Source organism: Microcebus murinus, chromosome 1, assembly GCF_040939455.1.
Source record: "Microcebus murinus isolate Inina chromosome 1, M.murinus_Inina_mat1.0, whole genome shotgun sequence".
Lineage (NCBI taxonomy): Eukaryota > Metazoa > Chordata > Mammalia > Primates > Cheirogaleidae > Microcebus > Microcebus murinus.
Window position 1 is genome coordinate 157446316 of NC_134104.1, and position 26450 is coordinate 157472765.

At 50.0% G+C, this 26450-nt stretch overlaps 1 protein-coding gene across 1 annotated transcript in view; it reads left to right on the plus strand.

Annotated features, from left to right (window-relative positions):
• Positions 1–9125: 9125 nt before the first annotated feature.
• Positions 9126–26450, plus strand: part of DNAH1 (dynein axonemal heavy chain 1) — a 75481-nt gene continuing 58156 nt past the window's right edge. Inside the window, exons 1-7 of the mRNA XM_020280369.2 lie at positions 9126–9479; positions 10484–10556; positions 12554–12728; positions 13125–13281; positions 14199–14331; positions 17200–17361; positions 17941–18193. Of these exons, the coding sequence (XP_020135958.2) occupies positions 9132–9479; positions 10484–10556; positions 12554–12728; positions 13125–13281; positions 14199–14331; positions 17200–17361; positions 17941–18193 (1301 nt within the window). The 5' untranslated portion in view covers positions 9126–9131. The remainder of the gene's footprint in view (positions 9480–10483; positions 10557–12553; positions 12729–13124; positions 13282–14198; positions 14332–17199; positions 17362–17940; positions 18194–26450) is intronic.

Genomic DNA, 26450 nt, shown 5'->3' on the forward strand with positions numbered 1-26450 from the left:
GTTCATAAACAGGCGGGGAAACTGAGACCGTAGGAACTATCAGTGTCTGGCCTGTAGCCAGTTCTCTGATACCCCACCACCAGATGGGTGCATGCAGGAGGGACAAGGGGCAGGAGGAGTAGGAAAAGGAAGTGGTATTCCCATGGCAACCGGTCTTTGTCTCATAGCCCATATTAGGCTCCCAGCAGCCTGCAGGACAACCTGGGGTTCCCATCCCACTGTGCCATGACCTTGGGTGCGGCCCCTCCCCTCTTGCCACCTCAGTTTGCTGACCCAGAATGTGGGAGCACATTGCCAAGGAAATTGTTGGCTCCAACTGCCACCCCAGCTATTTGAACCATGACCAGGACAAAGCAGGGAAGCCATTTGCAAGGCTGGGGGAAGAACAGCTGCCCCACCTCTCTGATAATGAAGGATTTGCTCTGTTGCCAGGCTAGGGTGTAGTGCTTTAATCATAGCTCACTGCAGCCTCAAACTCCTGGGCTCAAGCGATCCTCCTGCCTCAGCCTCCTGAGTAGCTGGGACTATATGCATGTGCCACCACACCCGGCTGCTTATACACTCTCTCACACAAGTCTGGCAAAGGCAATGGCTTTTGCCAGGAATGGAAGTATTTGGGGCAGGGAAACAGTCCTGGTTTCCCTGAGACCACTCTGTGGTGGTGGCCCCATTGTGAGGATGGGCAAGGATTGTATTTCCCACTGTGCAGATGGGAAAACTGAGTCCTAGCAAAGGAAGGGACTTGCCCAGTGAGTTACTGCAAGAACACAGCCTTCCTGCCTATTGATAGCCTTTTCTAGGGGTGGGAAGCGCAGGCTGGCAGTCTGGTCCCCAAAGTGGCCAGTCTTGAGGCTGGGGGAGTGGGAGGGCCTAGTTGAGCCTCAGTAAACCTGGGCTCTGGGAGGGTTGGGGCGGGGGCACTTGGTGGGTCACAGGGCCGAGATAACACAGCCACTCACTCTGCCAAGAGATCACTCAGCCGACACTCCCTGAGCTCCTGGGGGTGGAGGGGACATCAGAGGCATTCAGAGCCTAATTATAATAAACATCTCCCTGTACAGCTCCTTGGCACCCTGGAATGTCCTGTAAAAGATGTCACTGTCTCAGGGCCTGCCACCTGGCACTTCAGCCCAGGCAGTGGGGGCCAGCAGGGATCTCCACCCGCTGCCATTCCCGGGCAGCAGAGCCTCAGCGTCCTGGACCTGTTCCTGGGCAGGGTCCCCAACGTGGGTCAGAGAAACACAGGCTGGGGAGCAGGATGGGAGGGTGAGGCCATGTGGGCCATGTGCAGCTGGGCAGCAGCCACCATCTTTGGTGTGCTGACCCCACTGTGGGTTGTTGTCTGTGGGTTTCAGTCATTTTCCAGGTCCTTCCTGGACTGATGTGCCATCAGGGCTGCTGGGAAAAACCGTGCCCTCTGCCCCTGGTCCCACAGCTCAAGCCCACCTCCAGCTGGGGGGAACTCAGCAGTGACCATTGTAAGGTCACCTGCCAAGTGGTACTGACTACAGTCCTCTGGGGCACCGAGGACAGTGTATGTTCTGGGGAGACACACTTGGGGAGGCTTTCCGAGGAGATGTGGCCTCAGATGGGGAGGAAAGTTACAGAAAAATGGAAAGAGGGAGGGACTGCAGCCGGGAGGCTCACAGGAGTGAAGGTGGGGACGGACATGGGCGGGAGCTGGGAGGGATGAAGACTGTCTCTCCATGGGTCAGGGGTCTCCACCCTCCAGCCCCCTGGCAATGCCTTCCTACTCCTTCCTTGAGCTTTGGGCTTTCAGGGTCTTGTCTGTCAAGGTGACCACATGGCTCAAAGGAGAATTAATTTATCTCCATTTGTATCCATCAATGAAATGATTATGCTGGTCAGAGAAATGAAAATGCTGGTCAGAGCTGACCAGCAGCAGCGGGGAGGGTCAGGGGAGGCCTGGGGAGCAGGTAGACCCTAGACTTCGCCCACTCCCCTCTGACGTTCCCCCATGCCTGCAACTCACTTTCCCTTGGCAGCAGCTCAGAGCTCCAAGCCTAGAAAACCAGAGGGAGGTCCTGGGGGCCCAAGAGGCAGGCTGGGGAGCGGGTAGCTCCAGCCATTTGTCAGGATGCCTGTCACCCTCTGTTCCAGCTGGCAGGCCACATGAAGGGCCCATTCTGCTGCCCACTCGCACGGGCTTTCATCTCTGCAGCCAGTGAAGCATTGCTCCTGCCTCAACCAGTGAGGTGGCACAGGGAGGGGCACCCAGACCTGCCATGCCCTCATACCCCATGCTCGAAAGGCATGGGCTTGGGCCAGGGCATACTAAGTAACCTACTGCCCCAAGCCCCCAGCTTCTAGGCCACCAGAGTCCTCAGCAAGGGGGGCTCTGAGCGAGAGATGGGCACCTCCCCAACTCTTGCAGAAGCCCAGTCCACCCATGTCAACAAGAGCAAGGCTGGCCTCTATTCCAACCCATATGGGGCAAAAGATTGCCCTCCCACCAGAGGAGGGGCAGGAGCCCAGTGGGTCATGGCTCGGCCCCTCGCTCCTTTCCCAGGGAGCCAGGTAGGTATGGTGGCCTCCAGAGCAGGGCAGGAAGGCCAAAGCCTGAACCCATGCCCAGCCATTGGATGAGATGGGGGCATTAGAGGGTGGCACATGAGATCCAGGAGAGCAGGGACTGACCCACGGTACCTTTCCAGGGAGGGAGAACAGGGTCACATCCACAGCTCACACCTGAAGAGGGGCAAAGTGGACTTGGCCGAGCTGTTGATAAAAGCAGCACCCCTGGCCCCACCCCTCAAGCCCACCCTTCAGTTGGGGAAACAGCAGTGACCATCGCATGGGATGGAGTGAGTGGCTCTGGGAGCCAGGCCTCCTGAGATTGTACCGTTTCCACTCTGGCTTGTCCATCTGTCCAGCAGCCGTGGTCTCTGTGATGTCACCAACCCACTGTGTTGCTTGGCAACTTTCCAGGATTAGCACTCTGCCCCTCTCATCCCTGACGTCCCACCATGGGCTGATGTTGCCTTGGCAACCCGGATGGATGCTGCAGCTTTTTGGACAGCTGTACCCAGTGTGGGAAGTGCCAGGCAAAGGCAGGGAAGCAGGTGCTTCTCCACAGCTGAGTGGGGTACCCAGCCTATTCCCAGACCCATCAAGGAGCCAGATTGCTCTAAACAGGGCTTTGGGGTCCCTGTCCCTTTGAAGAGCTGTGGCCACCCTTGCTTTTAAGCCCCCTTACCTTCCTTCCTTCCTCCTGCAATGGTCACTGAGTAACTACTGTGTGAATGCCAACAAGAAAAGCAAATAAAACCATGGTTTTCACTCAGCAAAGGTTGCACCAGCATTAGGGTTTGAAAGGTGAACAGGAGTTGGCCAGGACTAGGAGCTGGTGGAGAGAGACGTACTGGGCAAAGGAAGCAGAAGCCTATGCAAAGGCTGGATCACTGTCCCCAGGCACAGTGTACAACTTGCCTCTAGGCTCCTCCGGGCCCAGTCTTACCAGTTCTCCCACTCAACACACATTTTATGGTAGGGACAAGATCCAGTTCTGTTCTGGCGCTTAGTGCCTAGCACAGGCCTGGCACTAAGCCAGCACTACTAAAATGTCAAATAAAATTAAACATTTGTGTAATGAGCATCAGGGCCTACTATCTTCCCCAACACTAAACTGTCTCACTGAGCCTCAGTTTCCCCATCCACAAAATGGAGCCAATTCTGAGAAGGCTCTGGGGAGGGGTTCTCAGGGAGAGCTGGGGTGATTTTTTTCTTTTCTTTTGGTTTGTAGCTCACCTCTTTCCCTTACAGAAAAATTGAAATATTGGTACAGTGAGCATCTGTGACCTTCAGATTCCCTAATTGTTAATATTGCACCACTTTTGCTTTATCTCCTCTTTTTCATCTGTGTATACTTATCTATATATAATTTTTGCTGAACCGTCTGAAAGGAAATTACAGCAGGCATTCTGACATTTTTTCCTGAAACTCTTCAGGCCACATCAACTAAGACAAGGACACTCTCCTATATAACCACAATACCATTATCACATCTAAGAAAATTAACAATAATTCAATATTCAGGACAGGATAGGAGGATCAAAACCTGAACCCCTGCCATGTTCCTGGAGCCCATGGGGCATTAGAGGGTGGCTGGCTGTGAGGCCAACCTCCAGGGAACCAGGAGCGGCCCTTTCCACAGTGCCCTGACCATGTGTCCCCAGCTGTGGCTTAAATACGAAATTCCAATTCGTGAATTTCCCCGATTATTCCCCGCAAATAATTTGCATAGCTTTTTTTAAAAAACCAGGATTCAATCAAAGTTCTCATTGCATTTGGTTGTTTTGTCTGTTACTCCAGAAGCGTCGGGGAGGGCAGATGGGAAATGTAGCCCGGATTTGAGAGCCCCGGCCGCCCGGCCGCCGCTCCTCTCGGGGCGGCTGGGAGCCCCAGGCCCGGCGCCCGGCGGAGACCCGAGCCCAGGGTGGAGGGTGGGGGGAGGCGCGGCGCGGCCGCTGGGCGCCGGAAGCTCCCGCCCGCCGCGAGGACGGCCCGCCCCTTAGCAACGCGCCCGCGTCCTCCCTAGAGACGGCGCTGCTCGCAGGAGCCGGTAGGTCGGTGAGGCAGAGGGGTTTGGGGCGAGCGTGGGCATGGGGACTGGATAAGGCGCAGAGGGCGAGAGGACAGGGAGGAGGCCGCGCGAATCCCGGCCCCGACAGAGCGAGCCTTGGCCAGTGGGACAGAAGGGCGGTGACCCGAACAGCTTGCCGTTAAGTCCTGTGCCTAACAGACCAGCTCTGGGGCCCCACCCCCCTGCTGAGCATGTGGCCCTCCTCCTCCCGTGGATGGCCATTCAGGGAAGATTCTGGTCCTCATCAGCCACCCAGTCCCTTCCCCCACCCCTAGCAGAGTTGTCATAGTGATGAACTTCCTTCCTCTACTCACGCCATTCAGTCATTCATTTGTCCACGCAATCATTTGGCCGATACTTTCTGGGCACCTGTGTGCCAAGCCTGTGCTAGTCCCATGCCAGGTGCGAAGTGTCCAGAGATCATTGTTACGTACAAATTCCTGCCTGGCTGATGGAAAGACAGATGTACACATATAATACAGGGAGTTGTTCATGGAGGGAAAGCCTCAGACAGCTGTGGGAACACAGACGGGGCATGCAGCAGGTGAATTCTTCAAAAGTGTAGATGAGGATCCAGCCCGTGGCTCATGCCTGTAATCCTCACACTTTGGGAAGTTGAGGTGGGAGGGTTGCTTGAGGTCAAGAGTTTGACTCCAGCCTGCACAAGAGCAAGACCCCCCCCCCCCAACTCCTGCCATCTCTGCAAAAAATAGAAAAATTAACTAGGCACGGTGGCACGTGCCTGTAGTCCTAGCTAGTCTAGAGGCTGAGGCAGGAGACTGACTTGAGCCCAGGAGTTCGATGTTGCAGTGAGCTATGATGACACCATGGCACTCTAACCTGGGCCAAGGAGCGAGACACTGTCTCAAAAAAAAAAAAAAAAAGTGGGTAGAGGAGCAATAACCACCCACACTATTGTTTGCCTGGTAGCCTCTACAAGAGCAGAGACTTCCAAAATCCCTTAAAGTCACAGAGCCACATGGACTTGGTGGATCACACCTGTAATTCTAGCACTTTGGGAGGCTAGTGTGGGAGGATAGGTTGAGGTCAGGAGTTCGAGACCTGCCTGAGCAAGAGCAAGACCCCACCTCTACAAAAATACAAAAATTAGCTGGAGATGGTGGTGCATGCCTGTAGTCTCAGCTTTTTAGGAGGCTTAGACAGGAGTACTGTTTGAGCTCAGGAGTTTGAGGTTGCTGTGAGCTATGATGATATCACTGCACTCCAGGTAGGTGACAGAAACCCTGTCTCAGAAAAAAAAAATTCACAGAGCCATTTGTCAAGTGAGAACTCACACAGAACCCAGGGACATCAAACAGATAAACGTGCGGGGTCCTTGTTGCATCAGAGGTGGGTGGCTCAGAAGCCCTCCTGAGTTGGGGCTTCTCCACAGGTACCTACTTTGCAGTCTCAGGGATCCATGGTACACAGTTTGAGAACCACTATTGTGGTACCAGAACATGGACCTTTGGGTCAGCCAGAGGTGAAGACCTCAGTCTCCATTCTGTTTCTTCTAATTCTTGGTTGTGTGACCTTTCTAAGTTTCTTTACTTCTCTGGGCTTTAGTTTCCTTGTTTGTAGATTGGTGTTGATAGTATTACCTGTTCTGAGGATCAAATACCCCTATTCATCTGTGTCCATTCAGCCAAGTACTTGGTGAGTCAAGTGGGGTTAAACATCAGTGAGTCCAATCTGAAGACTCCTCTAGTGCAGGCCAATAGGGCTCCCAGGTGACCTGAGTGGGGAGAAAGAAGAACTTGGGTTCAAATTCCAACTGTGCCTCTTGCTGGCTGTGTGACCTTGGGCAGGTCACTTAACCTCTCTCAGCTTCATTTTCCCATGTCTGAGAAATGAGGATAGCCTCAGATCCCCCCTCAGAGTTTAAATGAGATGACACATAAAATAAGCCTATGCCCCTAATAACATTCACCATTCTCAACACTTTCCCTACCAGGGCCACCCCTGCCGTCTTATTGGCTAATTCCCTCACACAAATGAGGGGGAATGCCCAGAGCGATCAGTGGCAGAGGCCTTGCTAGGGACCATGTCCTTCTCCCTTCTGCCAGTCACACTTATTCTCAGGCAGAGGCTGCTGTCACCGTAGGGCTGTGACAGTAGGCAGAGGTCTTACTGTCTGTCTGTCTGTCTGTCTGTCATAGCTCCTGTGCACACTGGCCGTGTACAGGTGCTCAGGGCATGGGCGGAGCAGGAAGGGAGCCATGGTGAAGGGCCAAGGGGTGGAGGGAAAACAGGGTTAAGTTTGCAGCTCACTCTCACGCCTCCCTTCTTGGGACACACCTCAGTGCACTTCCCCCACTGCCACTCGCTCGGAGGGAAACAGTTCACCATGACAGCAGGTCCACCCATCATGGACTCCTTGTGCACCAGAAACACTGTAGTTTCCTGGACATTTGCACATCTCTTATCTCCACAGTTTCTTTTAATTCCTTGTAACACACGCGTAAAGCAGGCCGAGCATGTTCAAGTGCATTTAAGAGCTGAGAAAACTGGGAAATAGAATGGAATAGCTCTTCTGTGGAGCTGGGACCCTGGCCTCTCCAAGCCCTGCTCTGTTTGGTAATTTTGTTCAAAAATGAAACGTATCTGTGGGTTTGCAGCATGATGGGGCTGAGCCCCAGGGGAGTCCTCTGGTCTTTAGAGTGCTCTGGGAAGGGCTAGTGCCTGTCAGACAGGTGGGCCAGACTTGGCACTTTCTCCAGCACCTGCTCTGAGAGGCAGCTGGCCCCCAGGGAGTGCGCTCAGGAAGCAGAGTTGTGGGGGGGTGGCCTGGCAGGCCTGACCAGCTAGAGGAATCTTAGGCTTCCTGCCAGAGCCCCATCTGCCCTTCTCCATCCCTCAAGTGGCCTGCCAACTCACCACCCCCTTCTTAGAAATGGGCTTAGCTCCTGCAGGCTGCCTTGACACTGCCGGGTAGCTTTGCTCTAGGCAGCCCTGGCCTCCCACCCCACTCCTAAGCTCAGTGCAGGCAGGACCCCCTTGCCGTGATCCATCAGGGGCCCACACCAGCCAGTCCTACAAAACACCAGGCAAAAAGAGTGACCTGTACTGCATGCTCCTGGCTGCCTTGTCCCAGTGTGCAGAGGGGTGGGGAAATGGGAAGGTGTGGGGGAAGAGGGGCTTGCCTGGGCCAGGCCTCTATTTCCTTTTGTTAAGATACTTTTTTTTTTTTGAGACGTCTCACTCTTTCTCCCAGGATAGAGTGCTGTGGCGTCTGCCTAGCTCACAGCAACCTCAAACTCCTGGGCTCAGGCGATCCTTCTGCCTCAGCCTCCCAAGTACTGGGAATATAGGCATGAACCACGATGCCCGGATAATTTTTTCTATATATTTTTAGTTGTCCAATTCATTTCTTTCTGTTTTTAGTAGACACGGGGTCTTGCTCTTGCTCAGGCTGGTTTCGAACACCTGACCTTGAGCGATCCTCCCATCTAGGCCTCCTAGAGTGCTAGGATTACAGGCATGAGCCACCACACCCGGCCAAGATAGTTTATTTTTTTTTAATTGAAAATTTTATTGAGATCATTGTAGATTTCTTTTTTATTCTTTTACATCAGCATTATGTGAAAACCTCTTCTTCCCCACACCCTTGTCTGATTTCTTGTGATGTTCTCCTGCCCGAGGCTTTCCTTTGGTAATACATTTGGAGGTAGCCAGAAGCAACAGTGGCTTGGCAAAGGCTTGCTCATCCCCCAATAAACATGCTGCAAACCCTTGTCCTTGAGATGGTCTACGTGCATGCAACCCTTTGCAAAGACAGGAGCGTGCATGTTTCCTGAGCTGGACTGACCCCAAGAGCCAGGGTGGGTTACTACCATTTTGTTGCTGATAGGGGGATCTGTGGGACAGCAGAGCGTCAGGGGTAAGGTCCTGCTGTGGAAGCTATTTAGTCCTTTGGCTCCTTTGGGGTACCATGGAAGGTAAAGTGGGCAACACGAAGGAGGCAGGGAATGGCCCAGTGCTCACAGGTGGCAGGGAGGCCTTGTGCTCCACACTGGGAAGAGGCAGGGCTGTCCAGCAGGGCTGGGCTGGGAGCCCTGGGGTTGCTTCTGGTTGAAACTCATTTTAGGGACATTCATTGAGTGAGCAAGCTCTGGTCCTGCCTCCCCGTATACGCCTGCTGAGAAGCCAGGCCTTGCTCTCTAAAATGAGAGAGAGGGGTGGGCATGTGCAGCAGGATGCACTTGAATGGGGGCATCTGCAGAGCTTCGCCTCACTTAGCCCTTAACTCTGTGGGGCTCATTTCTCACATGCAGCATGCAGGGTAGGCCCCACTGTCTCCTGGTGGTACTCTGGTGGCACTGCGTATCTGTTCAGGTAGGAGGAAACCACTCCTGCCCTCCCACCTCCCTTCTGTTGTGGGTCATGGGTTGGGGCTTGTTGCAGGGAGGCAGTCTACGTATCCAGGTACCATGGTGTCTCTGGGGGCTGAGATCGAGGCTGGCAAAGGCTGAGTGACACAGGTATCTTCTCCTAGGAGCTCTGGCTGGGACGTTTCCCGAGAAGCAGCATGGAGCAGCCTGGCAGAGAAGGCTGCAAGCGAGGAAGGGCCCAGCAGGGCCCAGAGTGCAGCCGTGCCCCTGCGGACCAACAGTGCAGTCTGGGGGGGATTCCTAAGAGCCAAGAGTGTAACCTGGGGAAGATTCCTCTGGGACCAGATTATGGGTTGGGGAATCCTCCTCCAGGGCCTGACCTCAAGCCCCAACCTTTACCCTCATCCCTGGACCCACCCACAGTCTCAGACTTGGGGCAGCCCCGGAAGTTGCCCCTGTCAGGCACCGATAAGAAGTACCCACTGATGAAGCAGCGTGGGTTCTACTCTGACATCCTCAGCCCTGGAACCTTGGATCAACTTGGGGTGAGTATGGCAGCCATTCCCTGCCAGGCCTAGGCCCTCTCTGTGGGTTCCATTCACCCATCCTTTCATTCTTCTCTCCATCAGTGCATCTGTTCATTTGCCCATGAGTCCATCCATCTGTCTGTCAATTTTTCCCTCCATCTACTCCCTAACCCCCTACCTCCTCATCCATCCATCCATCCATCCATCCATCCATCCATCCATCCATCCATCATTACTGAGTTCCTGCTGTGTGCCTGGCCCTGGACTGAGCCCTGGAGACACAGTGGGAATGAGACATCCATGTCCCTATTGTCATGGGACAATGGCTTTGATGGTGAAGCCCCCCTCCCCCAGCTCTGGTTGGGAGGGATACATGGATGGCATACTGCTGAGATTTAAGAGATGGGTCTGCATTTGCTGGGTGAGTGAAGAGCCTGGGAGTGTGTCCCAGGCAAGGGGAACAGATGGCACAAAGACCTGGGGCCCCTTAGAGAGGGCATGGTGCATGTGAAGGAGGGTAGAATGTGAGGGGAGAGATCAAGACATGAGGCTGGAGGCAGGGGCAAGATGGGAAGGAATGATTAGAAGAGAATTCAAAGAGCCCCACAGGTCCCAGGTAGCCTTAGGAAGGTTTTAGCAGGAAAGGAGCCAAGAGAGACAGGGCGAGGACCCACCAATACCCACTACACTGGTGGTGACAGAGTGGCCCTTGGGAGAGGAGGTACTCGCAGAGATACCTGCTGGCCTTGCAGCACCTGCTTTGTGGCTCAGCCTCTAGACACATGCTGGAAGTATTCTCAGAGTGGGGTGGGGCCAGGGGTATCCCATGTGGCCATAGCTTGTCACCCATTGTGGTCTTTGAACGGGGAATTGTGATATTCACTAGTTCTTGCCCCCGACCTCGGTGCTCCCAAGGTGCTCCCTGGAGGGCCTCAGGAGAAGCCCGTGTCCTTGGGTCCCTCCCAGGTCTTGACTGTCCCTGGGCTGTTTACACACACTCAGGCTCTGGAGTTTGGTTTCAGAATGTGTGCCATGGGCCTCGCATGAACCAGAACTTCCTGTGGCAGGCTGACCTCGACAAGTTTACGGCAAAAGGTCAGTGCTCAGGAGGGCCGCGTGGGCAGGCCCTGGTGGGATTTAGAAACAGAGCCCTTGGCCTCTGGGAGATGGTCTCTTCCTGGATGAGCCAGTTTCCTCAGCTGTAAATGGGGGCTGACAAACGAGGTGTTTCACAAGGGCTTGACTCTCAGTGAGTGCCCAGTGAACCCCAGCTGCTGCGGTGGCATCATTACTCCTAGTGTAGCCGTGACAATGACACTGGGCTGGGCTGGGGCTTCTGGGAGCCAGGGTCACAGTTCTCTCTGCCTAGCTGGGCTCACAGGGGCAATATGTGTGTCTTTTCTGCCTCCCCTGGAACATGGGTGCAGAGAAGGCTAGGACTGTGTCTGGGCTGCCCGCTCCCACCCTCCCCCACCTCAGGCCCAGATGCCCTGGGTCCTGGCTGTCTGCCCTCCTCTCCACCCTCAGGAAAGGCCCAGCTTCTGTTGCCACTGCCAACATTAGTTCTCTTGGAGCCCACTGGTCTTACAGCATCTACAACCCCTCTAAGTTGACACAGGAAACATCACATATACGTGCATTTGTGCCGTTAGCTATCTGAGCATCTGGCCTACTGTTTTCAACACTCTCACAAGTATCTGTGTCCCAGAAAATGGTTACAAACCACAGATCCCAGGGTTGTGGGGTACTGGGAATGGTGCTCCTACCATCTATTGGTGGCCCCACCCACATGAGGAAAAGCAGCCCCCAAAGGCCACAGGGAGATGACAGGGCCAGGCAGCCAGCAGTGGATGTCCACTCTAACTATCCAAGGGCCAATGGAGGGCTGGGGAAGCCTGCCTGGGCCCACAGGCACAGCTGGGGCTGGAGGCCTGGTGTGGCCCTCTTGTCCCTGGCTCCTTCTTGGCCCCTAGGAGGTCCAGGGGTGGAATGAGTCCCAGACGCACAGGCTCAGGAGCTGGTGCTTAGGGCTCTGAAAACTGTCGTTGTGGCTGGGCCTTTTTGTGCTGTGGGGTTCCTGGACCACCAGGCAGCCCTGGTGAGAGAGCAGACTCCTGCTGAGGGCAAGAGGCCTCCACCGAGCCCTGCACACCAGCCCAGACCCAGCCTCCAGAGGCGCTGTGGGCCCCTGATGACATTCCCAAGAGGAGCCCTCTTGCAGTGTGACCACCTCTTGACCCTAGAGAGGTAGTGAGGTCCAAGGAGGGGATTTCCAGGGCCTCCCAGGGTCCTTGGGACTCTGATCCCTCTTCTACCAGGAGAGTAGATGGGGCCATCACTGGGCTGTCCAGAACCCACCTAGCCCCTGGGAAATGTTGCCCTCTCCCCGTCTCCTTCTGAAGCACATGCCTGCACCCCGCTCCCCACCTATATGGTCTCAGTTTGCCTGGGACTTTATTCTCCACTGAGCACCCTATGTCCCAGGGAAGCTGGGATGGTTGGTCACCCTATCAGTGGGTCCCTCCCCACCAGTTCCCCTCCCCAGACCTGGAACAGAAGCATCTGTCTGCCCTGGTCATCTAAGTAGGGACAGCATTTTGTGACTTGAGGGTCCTGCAGGGCCAGGGATCCTATAGTATCCAGGATGCCTTGAAACTGGAAATGGCCCCAGAAAGTGAATATCAGACTCCAAGATGCTGGCGGACCCTCTTGGGTAAGGGTGGGAGGAATCATCCCATTTTGTCTTCCTGTCCAGTTGTAACCCTCACCTGTGGTTTAACTCAGCACCTGGCTTGAGCAATGTCCCCTGGTGCTGAGGACATGGGAATGGCCAAGCATGCTGGCTCTGGATGCAGACAGCAGGGCCAGAACAGACCTTCTGGCCCTCACCCCTCCAGGCTCACACCCCCTTGGGTACAGGTGTCCCATCTGTCTTTTCCCCACCACTGCCCGGGCACAGGCAAGCTCTGAGCTTCCCACGCCCCAAAGCATCTTGCCTGGTGCCTGCCTGGCTGGTGATTCATCGTATTGGGGAGGGGGTTGTTGGGTTCTAGCCTGAGCCCTGAAACCCCTTCCTCTGCCTCTACTTGCAGTTACAAGCTTTGAGGTTCCCAAGAACTTCGACGAGCTCACTGAGCAGCAGCGCATTGGGCCCACCACCCAGCTTCTCTCCCAGACTGACTTTCCTCTGCAGGCCTATGAGCCCAAGGTGCAGGTGCCTTTCCAGGTGCTGCCAGGCCAGTGCCCCCGCAAGATTGAGATTGAGAGGTATGGCTGGGTGGGCTGTGGGGAGACACTGTCCTCTCGGAGGCACCTGCCCGACTTATGGAGGGAGGGACTGCAGATCACTAGGTGACAATCCCCATGGCAGAGTCTGTGCACAAGTATTTAGACAAAATCTTCTAGCTCTTTGGTCTCTTAACAGGGGCAAATTGTTTTCCTTTCTGGAAAGGTGGGAAGCAGGGAAGGTGGCATTTAGATCAATGAAATGGGACTGCAGGGCAAGACAGAAAGGCAGCAGGAGCCTGGGACACCAGCCCCAGCCACCACATCACTTCCTGGGCCACACCCCTACCACCACAACCCCATGGGCCCTTGCTGAAACCCATGGGGCCACCTGGCATGAGCCAAGCCATCCTGAGTTCCCCTCCCACCCTTGGCCAGGAGGAAGCAGCAGTACCTGAGCCTGGACATCGAGCAGTTGCTGTCCAGCGAGGGCATTGACTCCAACAAGCTCATGCCCAGGCACCCAGACCTCCAACACCCCCAGACCATTGAACAGGGCCATGACCCAATCTTCCCCATATATCTCCCGCTGAAGGTGAGCTGGCTTCCACAATGGTCGATGGAGGGTGTGGGGTGCAGACCCCAGCTGAGGCTCAGGAGTCAGACCCAAAATGGGACCCCCACGCCCATCACAAGCCCTCCCTTGTCAAACAGGGCACTCAATCATGGGAACCCACCCCAGGCACCTTGAGCATCCCATGCTGGAGCAGGAGGGACTCCAAGACCCCTGGGATGCTCATTCATTGTTGCTTTCCTGGGAGCCAGGGCAGCCCGTACGTCGGGCTTGTGCCTTTGGCCTACCCATAGGCACCCAGAAGTAGTGCACAGCCCTCCTCGAGCAGGCCACCTGGGATGGGAACTGCACCTGGCTCAATGAAATGGGGAGACCAGGGATGGAGGAGGGCATTAGTGCCACCTCCTTGGGGTACAGATAGGGAAACTGAGTCCAGAGAGGAGATAGAGGGAGCATGGCCTGGTTCTGGCTTTCAACCCCCCTCCCCTGCCCTTCCTCCCTGTGGCCCTGAGTGTCTCTCATCTGGTGGTGCCTGTGGGGAGGTGAAGCTGAATCTAGCTGTGCATCACCCTGTAAAGGTCTGCCTCCCGATAACCACGACTCTCCAGCATTTGGAGTCAGAGGGGGCGCTCCGCCTCTTCCCTCGGGCCTAGGCTGGATGGCTGTGGGCAGGGGGAGAGAGAGCCCACATCCTGCTGCCAGCGCCCAGACACTGCTCTGCCCAAGCCTTGGGGGCCTCGGCTGGATGGGGATCCAGGCTTTCACCTGGCCAGACCCTGCGTGCCTCTGGCAGCAGAAGAGGAGGGGCTCAGCCCCAGCCCCCAGGGTCCGCATCTGGGGAGGAGGCTCCTTAGGCACCCCATCCTCTGGCAGGCCCGGCCCACCCAGGCCCTGCTACGGGAGCTGCTTCCTCCCAGTGTTTGCCTGCTTTCTTCCAGGTGTTTGACAATGAGGAGTTTGACTGTCGGACTCCCAGAGAGTGGATCAACATGGGCCTGGAGCCAGGGTCTCTGGACAGGAAACCTGTTCCTGGAAAGGCCCTCTTGCCCACCGACGACTTCCTGGGGCATGGTGAGCGGGGCCAGCCCAGGGTGGGGCACTGTCTCGTTTCCTGCCAAGGACTCCTGGGCTTCTCTGGGACCTGGCAGGCAAGGGGCGTGAGGGACGTTTTGACCCAGCTGGCATGTGGGTCAAGGAGCCACACAGAGGCAGGACATGCAAGGATGAGAGATGACACTGTCAGAAGTGGGGAAGGGGCCGGGCGCTGTGGCTCACGCCTGTAATCCTAGCTCTCTGGGAGGCCGAGGCGGGCGGATTGCTCAAGGTCAGGAGTTCAAAACCAGCCTGAGCAAGAGCGAGACCCCGTCTCTACTATAAACAGAAAGAAATTAATTGGCCAACTGATATATATATATAAAAAATTAGCCGGGCATAGTGGCACATGCCTGTAGTCCCAGCTACTCGGGAGGCTGAGGCAGAAGGATCACTCGAGCCCAGGAGTTTGAGGTTGCTGTGAGCTAGGCTGACGCCACGGCACTCACTCTAGCCTGGACAACAAAGTGAGACTCTGTCTCAAAAAAAAAAAAAAAAAAAAAAAAAAAAAAAAGAAGTGGGGAAGGGACAACTGGATGGTGTCTAGTATTAAAAAAAATGTTTGATTTATTGGTAATAAAAAATATATATATATGGTCATTGGAGATGTTCAAATGTGCATTAGGAGCAGAATTCTAGCCCTCTACCCCATCCCCCAGCATCACCATTGCTCCAGCTGTAACTCTGCCCTCAGCTTTGACACCTGCTGGACAACACACTCTGTCACACTGTCACACACATTCGCGATCACATGTGCTGTGACACTCACACAGCATTCCCCCCACAGTTGCGCTCAAGACACAATTTTACCATTTAAACACATGCACACGTACCTCCTGTCACTGGTCTGCCACCACTGTCACGCACCCCCCCCCCACTTGATGCCACACAGACTTGCCTTGTCTTGGCCTTGCCTGTGACTGCCCACATAGTGCCCCTGGCTCCTCCTTTGGCTCCAGGCCTGCCCTGGTGGCCGTGGAGGCTGTCCCCGCTGTTCTTGCTGTCGGAAACAGCTCTGGGGGAGCGTCTATGGCTGCCGTCGGAGCCTGCGCGTCCGGCTCGCTGTGCAGGCCTCCTAGGAAGGTCTGGCTCATCAGTGTGGAGGTTGGGGTGGCTGTTCCCCAGGCAGGGCTGAAGGCTGCCCTGCTCCCTGCCTGTGGGGGACAAGGTGCTGGGGAGTGGGAGCCGGTCCAGCGGGCCAGCCCCCAGGTGGGAGGCAGGGTTCTGAGAGCAGCGACTGGTTTTAAGGCTGCACAGTGAGTCCATTAAGCAGGCTATAAATTTATGTTTCATTTTAAAAATATGTTAATGCTGGACTCAATTTCTATGAACCGGACAAGAAACCCAGAACATTCACTTTACTTTGGACTTAATTACAACAATAATTTAACTCAATTGTTCCCAGATCACCAATCCCTGGTGATGAAACCAGAAGGTTTGGGGCCGTGTTAACCTTAAGTGCTCCAAGTGCCAGCCTCCCCTGAGGTGCTCTGCTTGCCCCCTTTCACATGGCCCTGGCCTTGGGTGGTGACACTGGTGGGCAGAGGAGTGAGCAGGGAGTAGTCTGCTGGGGACCTCTTGTATGCCATGCCTCTGGGGACTTCCACGACATCTTTTCATCTAAGCTGAGCCAAGACAAGGCCAGCATTTTGAAGAAGGAAACTTACTAGGAAGGGAGGGGAAAACAAAACAGAAGAAGAATAGCTGAGGTATTCACTAGCAACCTACTTTATGCAGCTCTCTGGTGTCAACCGAGGGGGAGCATTTCCTTGGAATTCCAGCCCTTCCTTCCACAAGCCCGTCTGTAGAGCCCATCAGTTTGTTTGAAGCAATTGCATACTGAGGCCTCCTCTGCTGGCCACTGTGTGTGCATCTTCTTTCTGCAAAAGTTGATTTAGCATCTACTATGTATCAGTTTCCGTGCCAGGCCCAGGGATAAAACTGTGACCAAAATGGGACGAAGTTGCTTCTGCCCTTAGGGAGATGTGAAGGGTGTGACTGTGACCCAGGAGACATGCATACGTAGCGTGACTTCACACACTGTGAGGGACAAAACAAGGTAACAGGCCAGAGGCTACCTATATTAGGCAAAGATGCCTCTCCAAGGAGAAGCCACTGGAGCAGGGAACAGACCAGCAATGAGGCGACCTGAGCCCAGAGTGTTCCAGGCAGGGCGCATAGCCAGTGCAAAAGCCCTGAGGTAGGTGCACGGAGGAATGTCACAGGAATAGCTAGACATCCAGTGTGGCTGGACAGAAATGAGTGAGGGCCAATGGCAGGAGGTGAGCTGGAGAAGTGGGCACAGGCTTTCAGCCCAGGAGTCGGGGGAGGCCCATCCTCACCAAACAGGCCCGAGGCCCACTTTGAGCCCATTGCATGGCAGCAGTCTCCTGCCTTGCCCCTCCTTGCCCTGCCGTGTTCTGATACAAGGGACCCGGAGACTGAATGGCCAGCAGCAGCCTATGGGGACCTCGAAGGGGTTGTGGCAGCCTATGGGGACCTCGAAGGGGTCGCTTATCCATGTTGACCTTTACAACTGGGTTATCAAGAGATCTTCCATTTGCTTGGGGCTTTTGTGCCTCCTGTCCCAGCCCGGTTGGCCTGTCTCTCTGTGCTGGCGCAGAGAAGCGTGGTCTTTTTGGCTCCTGCAGCTGGGGCTTCCTCAGAGACCAGCTCAGCTGGGAGGAAGCAGGGCCCTGGCTCTGCTGGAGCCAGAGTGCGTCATCCCAGTGGGAGAGAGGCCAGACCAGTGACCGCTGAGACCCATTCCCACTACCTGCTGCTTGACTCAGAAGCACCCCCCGCCCTGTGGCAGGGAGCACTGGTAGGGTTCCCTTCCTGTTTCAGAGGACCCCAAGAGTCAGAAGCTGGATTACAAATGGTGTGAGGTCGGTGTCCTGGACTATGATGAGGAGAAGAAGCTATACCTGGTGCAGAAGACAGACGAGAAAGGCCTGGTGCGAGATGAGATGGGGAACCCCATCCTGAATGGAGGGGTCACTGCTGAAGGTACAAGTTCCTGCCTCTGCCCCAGGCAGACCCCCTACTCAGGCCTGGCCCAGCCTGTGACTGAGGCCAACCCCTGCCTAGGGCATTGCCAGCTCAGGTCTGAATTCTACCTTGCTATATTTGTCCTGACTGGCTGGCCCCGATCAGTAAGAACCAGGGGATCTATCACTCAGAGACCCCAGGAAGGGCAAATGGCCATTCTTTGATATGTCATCTCTGAGCAGGGGCAGTGCTGTTTTAGCATGATGTTGAAAAGGAGCCTCAGGGCCATCAGTTACTGATGTCTACCCTGGGTGTGGCATTGAGGAATGGGCACTTGAATGGCCACCCCTATGTAACTCTTTGTCTAAACACAGTATTTTACAGTTTGCAAATCCCTTTCATATCCATCCATGATACCCTGTGAGGTGGGCAGGGCAGGGAGGGTTGTCATGCCCATTTCACAGATGCAACAGTGGGTCAGAGAAGGGAAACAACTGCTCAGGGCCACTGCGCATCAGCTGCGCAGTCAGCCAGAACCCAGTGCTCCAGCCAGACAGCCTGACTGTGCATCCCCTTCTCCCCCTGCCTGGCCCCCAGGAAGGCCACCCCTTCAGATCTGTCAGTACTGGGTGCCACGGATCCAGCTTCTTTTCCTCGCTGAGGACCCTCGCGTGTTCACACAGCGCGTGGTCCAGGCCAACGCCCTGCGCAAGAACACGGAGGCGCTGCTGCTGTACAACCTGTACGTGGACTGCATGCCCTCCGAGGGCCAGCGCGTCATCAACGAGCAGAGCCTGAGCAGGATCAAGCAGTGGGCCATGAGCACGCCCCGGATGCGCAAAGGGCCCCCGTGAGTGTGCTGTGGGTGTGGAGAGCCCTCGTTGTCAATATGGAGCCATGGGTTCTTATTTTATTCAAAGAGTTATAGTGCATTACTACTGTTTTTTATTTTGATGTTCAAATTGTCCCAGAATTGGCAGTGGGAGCCTTTTCGCTCCAATTCCTATGTCCTTTTGAAATGTTTCCATCATTCTTTGAGCATATCCTTACTTTGTGGCATATCAAGAAGTTCCAGACTCACCTTGTACTTCCCCAGATCCAGGCCTGACAGCAGCTATTTCTCTAAGGAGGTTCCTTTTAGTGAGTATTTAGAAGCCAAAGATCTGGGCATTAGATGTGTTCATTTCTACTGGAAAATTGTTGCTTCAAGGCTCTTAGAGCAGACAGATCTGGAAAACATGAATATATATACAGATGGTTCCTGACTTTACAATGGCTTGAAAGCCATATGCATTCAGTAGAAACTATACTTCTAGTATCCGTACAAGCATTCGGTTTTTCACGTTCAGTATACTACTCCATAAATACATGAGACATTGAACACTGTGTGTTACATGATGTTGCCTGACTGTAGGCTAATGTAAGTGTTCTGAGCATGTTTAAGGTGGGCTAGGCTACGCCATGCCATTCAGTAGGTTAGGTGTATTAAATGCATTTTCAACTTAAGGTCTTTTCTTTTCTTTTCTTTTCTTTTCTTTTCTTTTCTTTTCTTTTCTTTTCTTTTCTTTTCTTTTCTTTTCTTTTCTTTTCTTTTCTTTCCTCCCCTTCCCCTTCCCCTTCCCCTTCCCCTTCCCCTTCCCCTTCCCCTTCCCCTTCCCTTTTCTTTTTTTTTGAGACAGAGTCTCTCACTCTGTTGCCCGGGCTAGAGTGCCGTGGCATCAGCCTAGCTCACAGCAACCTCAAACTCCTGGGCTCAAGCTATCCTTTTTTTTTTTTCTTTTTTTTTTTTTTTTTTTGAGACAGAGTCTCGCTTTGTTGCCCAGGCTAGAGTGAGTGCCATGGCGTCAGCCTAGCTCACAGCAACCTCAAACTCCTGGCTCAAGCAATCCTCCTGCCTCAGCCTCCCAAGTAGCTGGGACTACTGGCATGCGCCACCATGCCCGGCTAATTTTTTTTTTGTATATATATTAGTTGGCCAATTAATTTCTTTCTATTTATAGTAGAGACGGGGTCTCGCTCTTGCTCAGGCTGGGTTTGAACTCCTGACCTCGAGCAATCCGCCCGCCTCGGCCTCCCAGAGAGCTAGGATTACAGGCGTGAGCCACCGCGCCCGGCCTCAAGCTATCCTTTTGCCTCAGCCTCCCGAGTATCTGGGACTACAGGCATGTGCCACCATGCCCAGCTAATTTTTTCTATATATTTTAGTTGGCCAATTAATTTCTTTCTATTTTTAGTAGAGACGGGTTCTCACTCTTGCTCAGGCTGGTTTTGAACTCCTGATCTTGAGCGGTCCGCCTGCCTCGGCCTCCCAGAGTGCTAGGATTACAGGCGTGAGCCACCACGCTGGCCTCAGCTTAAGATATTTTCAACTTACGATGCCTTTATCAGGACATAAGTCGAGGAACATCTGTATATATACAGTTGTGTCACTTAACGATGGCAGTACATTCTAAGAAATGCATTGTTAGGTGATTTCATTGTGGTGTGAACAGAATAGAGTATATTTGCACAAACCTGGATGGTGTAGCCTACTACGCATCTGGGATATGTAGTATAGCCTATGGCTCCTAGGCTACAAACCTGTACAGCATGTTACTGTACTCAATACTGTAGGCAATTTTGATACATGGTATTTGTGTATCTAAACATAGCAAAGATATAGTAAAAATACAATATAAAATAAAAAACTGTACATTTCACTCTGGGAGGCTGAGGCGCTGGATCGTTTGAGCTCAGGAGTTGGAGACCAGCCTGAGCAAGAGCGGAAACCCGTCTCTACTAAAAATAGAAAGAAATTAGATGGACAACTAAAATATATATAAAAAAAATTAGCTGGGCATGGTGACACATGCCTGTAGTCCCAGCTATTCAGGAGGCTGAGGCAGAAGGATCGCTTGAGCCCAGGAGTTTGAGGTTGCTGTGAGCTAGGCTGACGCCACGGCACTCTAGCCCTGGCGACAGAGTGAGACTCTGTCTCAAAAAACAAAAACAAAAACAAAAAAAACAACAAAAAACCACAGTACAGTTGTGTAGGGCACTTACCATGAATGGTACTCACAGGACTGGAAGTTGTTCTAGGTGAGTCAGTGAGTGGTGAGTGAATGTGGAGGCCTAGGACATTACTGTACACTACTCTAGACTTTATAAACTCTTAGGCCACACTAAATTTATTTAAAAATATCTTTTTCTTTCTTCAATAATAAATTAACTTTACTTTATTGTACTCTTTTTACTTTGTACACTTTTTAAATTTTAAAACTTTTGGATTATTTTATAACAGCTTAAAACACAAACACATTGTATAGCTGTACAAAATTGTTTTTTCTTTACATTCTTTATAAGATTTTTTTCTATTTAAAATATTTTATTTTTAAAATTTAATTTAATTTTATTTTTGAGACAGAGCCTCACTCTGTTGCCCTGGCTAGAGTGAGTGGCATCATCATAGCTCACAGCAACCTCAAACTCCTGGGTTCAGGTGATCTTCCTGCCTCACTCTCCTGAGTAGCTGGATCTACAGGTTCACAACACCACACCTGGCTAATTTTTTCTACTTTTAGTAGAGATGGGGTCTCACTTTTGCTTAGGCTGGTCTCAAACTCCTGACCTCAAACAATCTGCCTGCCTCAGCGTCCCAGAGTGCTAAGATTACAGGTGTGAGCCACCACACCTGGCCCTTATTATTGTTTTTACCTTTTAAACTTTTCTGTTAAAACCTAAGACACAAGCATACACATTAGCCTATATCTACACGAGTCAAGATCATCAATATTTCATCTTCCACCTCCAAATCTTGTCCCACTGGATGGTCTTCAGGGGCAGTAACATCTGCAGAGCTGTCATCTCCTATGGTAACAATGCCTTCTGGAATACCCCCTGAAGGACTTGCCAGGGGCTGTTTTACAGTTAACTTTTGTGTGTAAGTAGAAGGAGAACACCAAAATAACCATTTAAAAATGTAGTATAGTAAATACACAAAATAGTAGCATATTTGTTTATTATCAAGTATTATATGCTGTACATAATTGTATGTGCTGCACTTTTATATGACTGGAGGTGCCATAGGTTTGTTTACGCCAGCACCTCCACAAACGCGTGAGTGATGCCTTCCACTGACGACATTAGGGTGCCTCCAGTGTCACTAGGCAATAGGAATTTTTCAGTTCCATTACAATTTTATGGGACCATCATGATATATGTGGTTCATTGTTGACTAAAATGTTGTTATGTGGCACATGACTGTATATATATACTACCCAAAATATATACTAGTCAAAAAGATATACTCAGAAATCTGTCACTCTCCACCCAATTCCTTCTATCCTGTCCACATCCCATCTTTCCCCCCCTGTTCCCACCACATGCTCATAGGTCACCAATATAACCAGTTTGTGGTTTATCATGTCTGTATTTCTTGTCACACAAATGAGCAGACACGTATATTCCAGACACCAGGTATATTTTCTTATGCTCTCTCTTTCTTACATGAGGGTTAGCACACCGTAGATGTTCTTTTTCACTTTCCTTTTTCACTTATAGTATATTCTGGAAATCAATCCACATCAGGTCATTGAGATTTCCTTCATTCCTTTCTACAACTGCATAGTAATCCATTGTGTGGACGTATTATGCTTTATTCAACCATTCTCCAATATATGGGCATTTAAGTCATTTCCAGTATTTTGCAATTACAAGTAATGTTGCCATGAATAATTGTGTGCATTTGTTTGTTCATATTTATGGAGGTGTAGCTTTTGGATAAATTCTTAGAAGTGGGATTGCTAGATCAAAAGATAAGTATGTATATAATTCTGTTAGGTATTGCCAAATTTTCCTCCAGAAGGGTTTTATTATTTTGCACACCTACCATCAATGTACGAGGGTGCCTGTTTCCCCACAGCCTGGCCAAGAGCGTGTTATAATACTGTTTCATTTTTTGCCAGTCTGGAAGTTAAGTATATAAGAAATGGTATCTCAGTGTAGTTTTAATTCTGTCTTATTATAAGTGATCTTGAATATCTTTTCCATCTTTTCATATGATTAAGACCAATTTTTGTATCTTTTGGTGACTTGTCTCTATGTCTTTTGCCCATTTTTTCTCTCTCTAAGATTTTTGGACTTTTTATTCCCTCTAATTTTAAGAGTTTTTTAAATATATGGACAAAAATGGCTTTTTATCTATGATATATGTCATAAATATCTTCTGGCTTGTCAGTTGTATTTTGGCTTTATTTGTGATTATTTTGCCACATAATAAAAATATTTACATCGACAGTTTTACTAATCTTTTCAACTATTGAATCTGGACTTTGAGTCATAAAGTCTTTCCTTATATTGAGATTTTCTTCTAGTACTTGTATGGTTTCACTTTTTGCATTTATATCCTTGATTCCTTCTTATGTATGATGTGTGGCAGGGACCAATATGCAGCATTTATTAAAATCTCCATCTTTGGCCCAGTGATGTGAGATGCCACCTTTATCATACGCTAATTTCCATTTATACTTGGGTCTATTTCTGGACTTTCTATTCTATTCTATTGGTCTGTTTGTCTATTCATGCACTTGTACTATACTGTTTGTTTGTTTTTTACATTTAAATTTTTTTTCCAATTTCCCGTACTCAGTACAAAATACTACACTGTTTTAATTAAATAAGTTTTGTAGTGTGTTTTCATGTCTTCTAGGGCTAGTCCCCCTTGTAGCTTTTCCCTTTTAGTGTTTTCCTGGCTATTCTAGTGTGTTTATTTTTATTTATTTATTTATTTATTTATTTATTTATTTATTTATTTATTTATATTTTTTGTGAGACAGGGTGTTGCTCTGTTGTCCAGTCTAGAGTGCAGTGGCACGATCATAGGTCACTGCAGCCTTGAACTCCTGGGTTCAAGCGATCATCCTGCCTTAGCTTTCCAAGTAATGAGTGCTACAGGTGTACCCCACCACATCTGGCTAATTTTTAAAATTTTTTTGTAGAGATGAGGTCTAACTACATTGCCCAGGCAGGTCTTGAACTCCTGGCCTCAAGGAATGCTCTTGCCTTGACCTCCCAAAGTGCTAGGAATACAGGTGTGAGCTACTATGCCCAGCCTTGCATGTTTATTTTTTTAACCACTTCAGTTTGGCGCTCACTGGCCGCGAAATCTTGCCCACAGCCGGCACTCACAGTCCACACGATAGTTTGTGCTGTGCATTGATGACAAATCAGTTTTGCTCTTGTGTGATGAAAAAAGCTTTAAAGCACTGAAAGCTTGTTTTACTTTACAGACAGCTTTACTTGTAGTGTAAATCAGAATAGGTAACGTGTACATATATGTTTTCATTATGTTATTTTTAAATGTTCACAATTTAATTTTGATAAATGAAAAATTAGAAAAGTCATATCACGGCTGTCGGCTAAAGTCGCTGTGCATATTCATCTGTGGCTGTCAACTATAGTCGACGCTGGTACAGAAGTGGTTAATTATTTATTTTTAAAAATTGTGGTAAAATCTACGTAATGTAAATTTACCATTTTAACCATTTTTTTTTTCTCAAGAAACTGAAATCTACATTTTAACCATTTTTAAGTGTACAGTTCAGTGGCACTAAGTATAAATACATTGTTGTGCTACCATTACTACCATCCATCCACAGAACTTTGTTCATCTTGCCAAACTCTGTACCCATTAAACAATAAATTCTCAATACCTCTTTCCCCCATCCCCTAGCAAAGACCATTCTACTCTCTGTCTCTATGAATTTGACTACTCTAAGTTCTTATATATATGGAATCATACAGTATTTGTCTTTTTATGATTGATTTATTTCATTTACCATAATGTCTTCAAGTTCATACATGTTGTGGCATATGTCAGAATTTCCTTCCTTTTGGAGGCTGAATAATATTCCATTGTATGCATATACCACATTTGGTTTATCCATTCACCTATCCATGGACACTTGGCTTGCTTCCATCTTTTGGATGCTCTGAAAAATGCTGTTATGAACATGGGTATACAACTATATCATCTAGTGTCTGCTTTCAATTCTTAGGGTATATACTCAGCGGTGTATATGAGCTGGATCATACCATAATTTTATTTTTAATTTTTTGAGGAAACATCATCCTATTTTCCATAGTGGCTATACTATACCATTTTACATTCCCACTAGCAAAGCACAAGTCAAGTGTTCTAATTGCTCCACATCCTCCCCAATACTTGCTATTTTTTTTCATAAGAGCCATCCTAATGAGTGTGATGTGGTATATTGTTGTGGTTTTTGATTTGTAGTTCCCTGATGGTTAGAGATATGGAGCAACTTTTCGTGTGTTTATTGGTATTTGTATATAAGTCCTTTGCCCATTTTTTTTTTTTTTTTTTTTGAGACAGAATCTCGCTTTGTTGCCTAGGCTAGAGTGAGTGCCGTGGCGTCAGCCTAGCTCACAGCAACCTCAAACTCCTGGGCTCAAGCGATCCTTCTGTCTCAGCCTCCCATGTAGCTGGGACTACAGGCATGAGCCACCATGCCCGGCTAATTTTTTCTATATATATTAGTTGGCCAATTAGTTTCTTTCTATTTATAGTAGAGACGGGGTCTCGCTCTTGCTCAGGCTGGTTTCGAACTCCCGACCTCGAGCAATCCGCCCGCCTCGGCCTCCCAGAGAGCTAGGATTACAGGCGTGAGCCACTGCGCCCGGCCCCATTTTTTAATAGGGTTGTTTTGTTGTTGTTTTTGAGTTTTAGGAGTTCTCTAAATATCCTGAATATTAATCTCTTATCAGATTATGTGACTTGCAAATATTTTCTTCCATTTTGTGGGTTGCCTTTTTATTCTGTTGACAGTGTCTTTTAATACATAAGTTTTACATTTTGATGAAGTCCAGTTGTCCATATTTCTTTTTTTTCCTGTGTCTTTGGTATCATATCTGAGAAATCATTGCCAAATCTAATGTTCTGACGCTTTTCTCTTGTGTTTTTTTAACAAGAGTTTTGTAGTACTAAGTATTGCATTTAGGTCAGTGATCCGTTTTGAGTTGATTTCTGCGTATGGTGTTAAGTAAAAGTTCACCGTCATTCTTCTGCATGTGGATGCCCAGCTTTCCCAGTGCCATGTGTCGAAAGACTGTCCTTTCCCCATTGAATTGTCTTGCACCCTTCTTAAAAATAATGTGGCTGTATATATGAGAGTTTGTTTCTGCACTCTCTATTGCATTCCTTTGGTTTCTATGTCTTTATCCCAGTACCACACTGTTTTGATTATTGTAGCTTTGCAGTAAGTTTTGAAATCAGGGAGTGTGAGTCCTCCAAGTTTGTTCTTTGTTTTCAAGATTGTTTTGACTATTTGGTATCTCTTGAAATGCTATGTGAATTTTAGGAAGCATTTTTCTATTTTTGCAAAGAATGTTGAGATTTTGACAGTTTTCTGCATGCTTATTTTCCCACATGACATTTAGTATCAACTTGTATAGCTCTATTTAACAAAATATTGGCATTTTTACTGGGATTGCATGATATTTTTTAGTTACCTTAGGTACAGTTGACATCTTTAGGGTATTGAATGGTCCTTTCCAAGAACAAGGGATGATTGTTCATTTGTTCAAGTGTACTTCTGTATCTTTCAGTAGTACTTTAAGTTTTGGTCATATAGGTCTTGCATATTTCTTACTGAGTATTTTATCTTCTTTGTTGCTATTATAAATTTTTTCTACTATTATTTCTATTGATTTCTGTAATTTTATATCCTGTTGCCTTACCAAATTCTTTTCTTTTTTTTTTTTTTTTGAGATAGGGTCTCACTCTGTCACCCAGGCTTGAGTATAGTAGCATCATTATAGCTCACTGCAACCTCAAACTTCTGGGCCCAAGTGATCATCCTGTCTCAGCCTCCCAAGTAGCTAGGACTATAGGCACGTGCCACCATGCCCAGCTAATTTTTCTTTTTTTTGTAGAGATGGGGGGGGAGGGTCTCACTCTTGCTCAGGTTGGTCTTGAACTCATGGCCTCAAGCAATCCTCTCGCCTCGGCCTCCCAAAGTGCTAGGATTACAGGCATGAGCCACTGCACCCAGCCTCCAAATTCTTTTTAATGCTCGAGTTTGCTTTATCATTAATTCTATAAGGTTTTC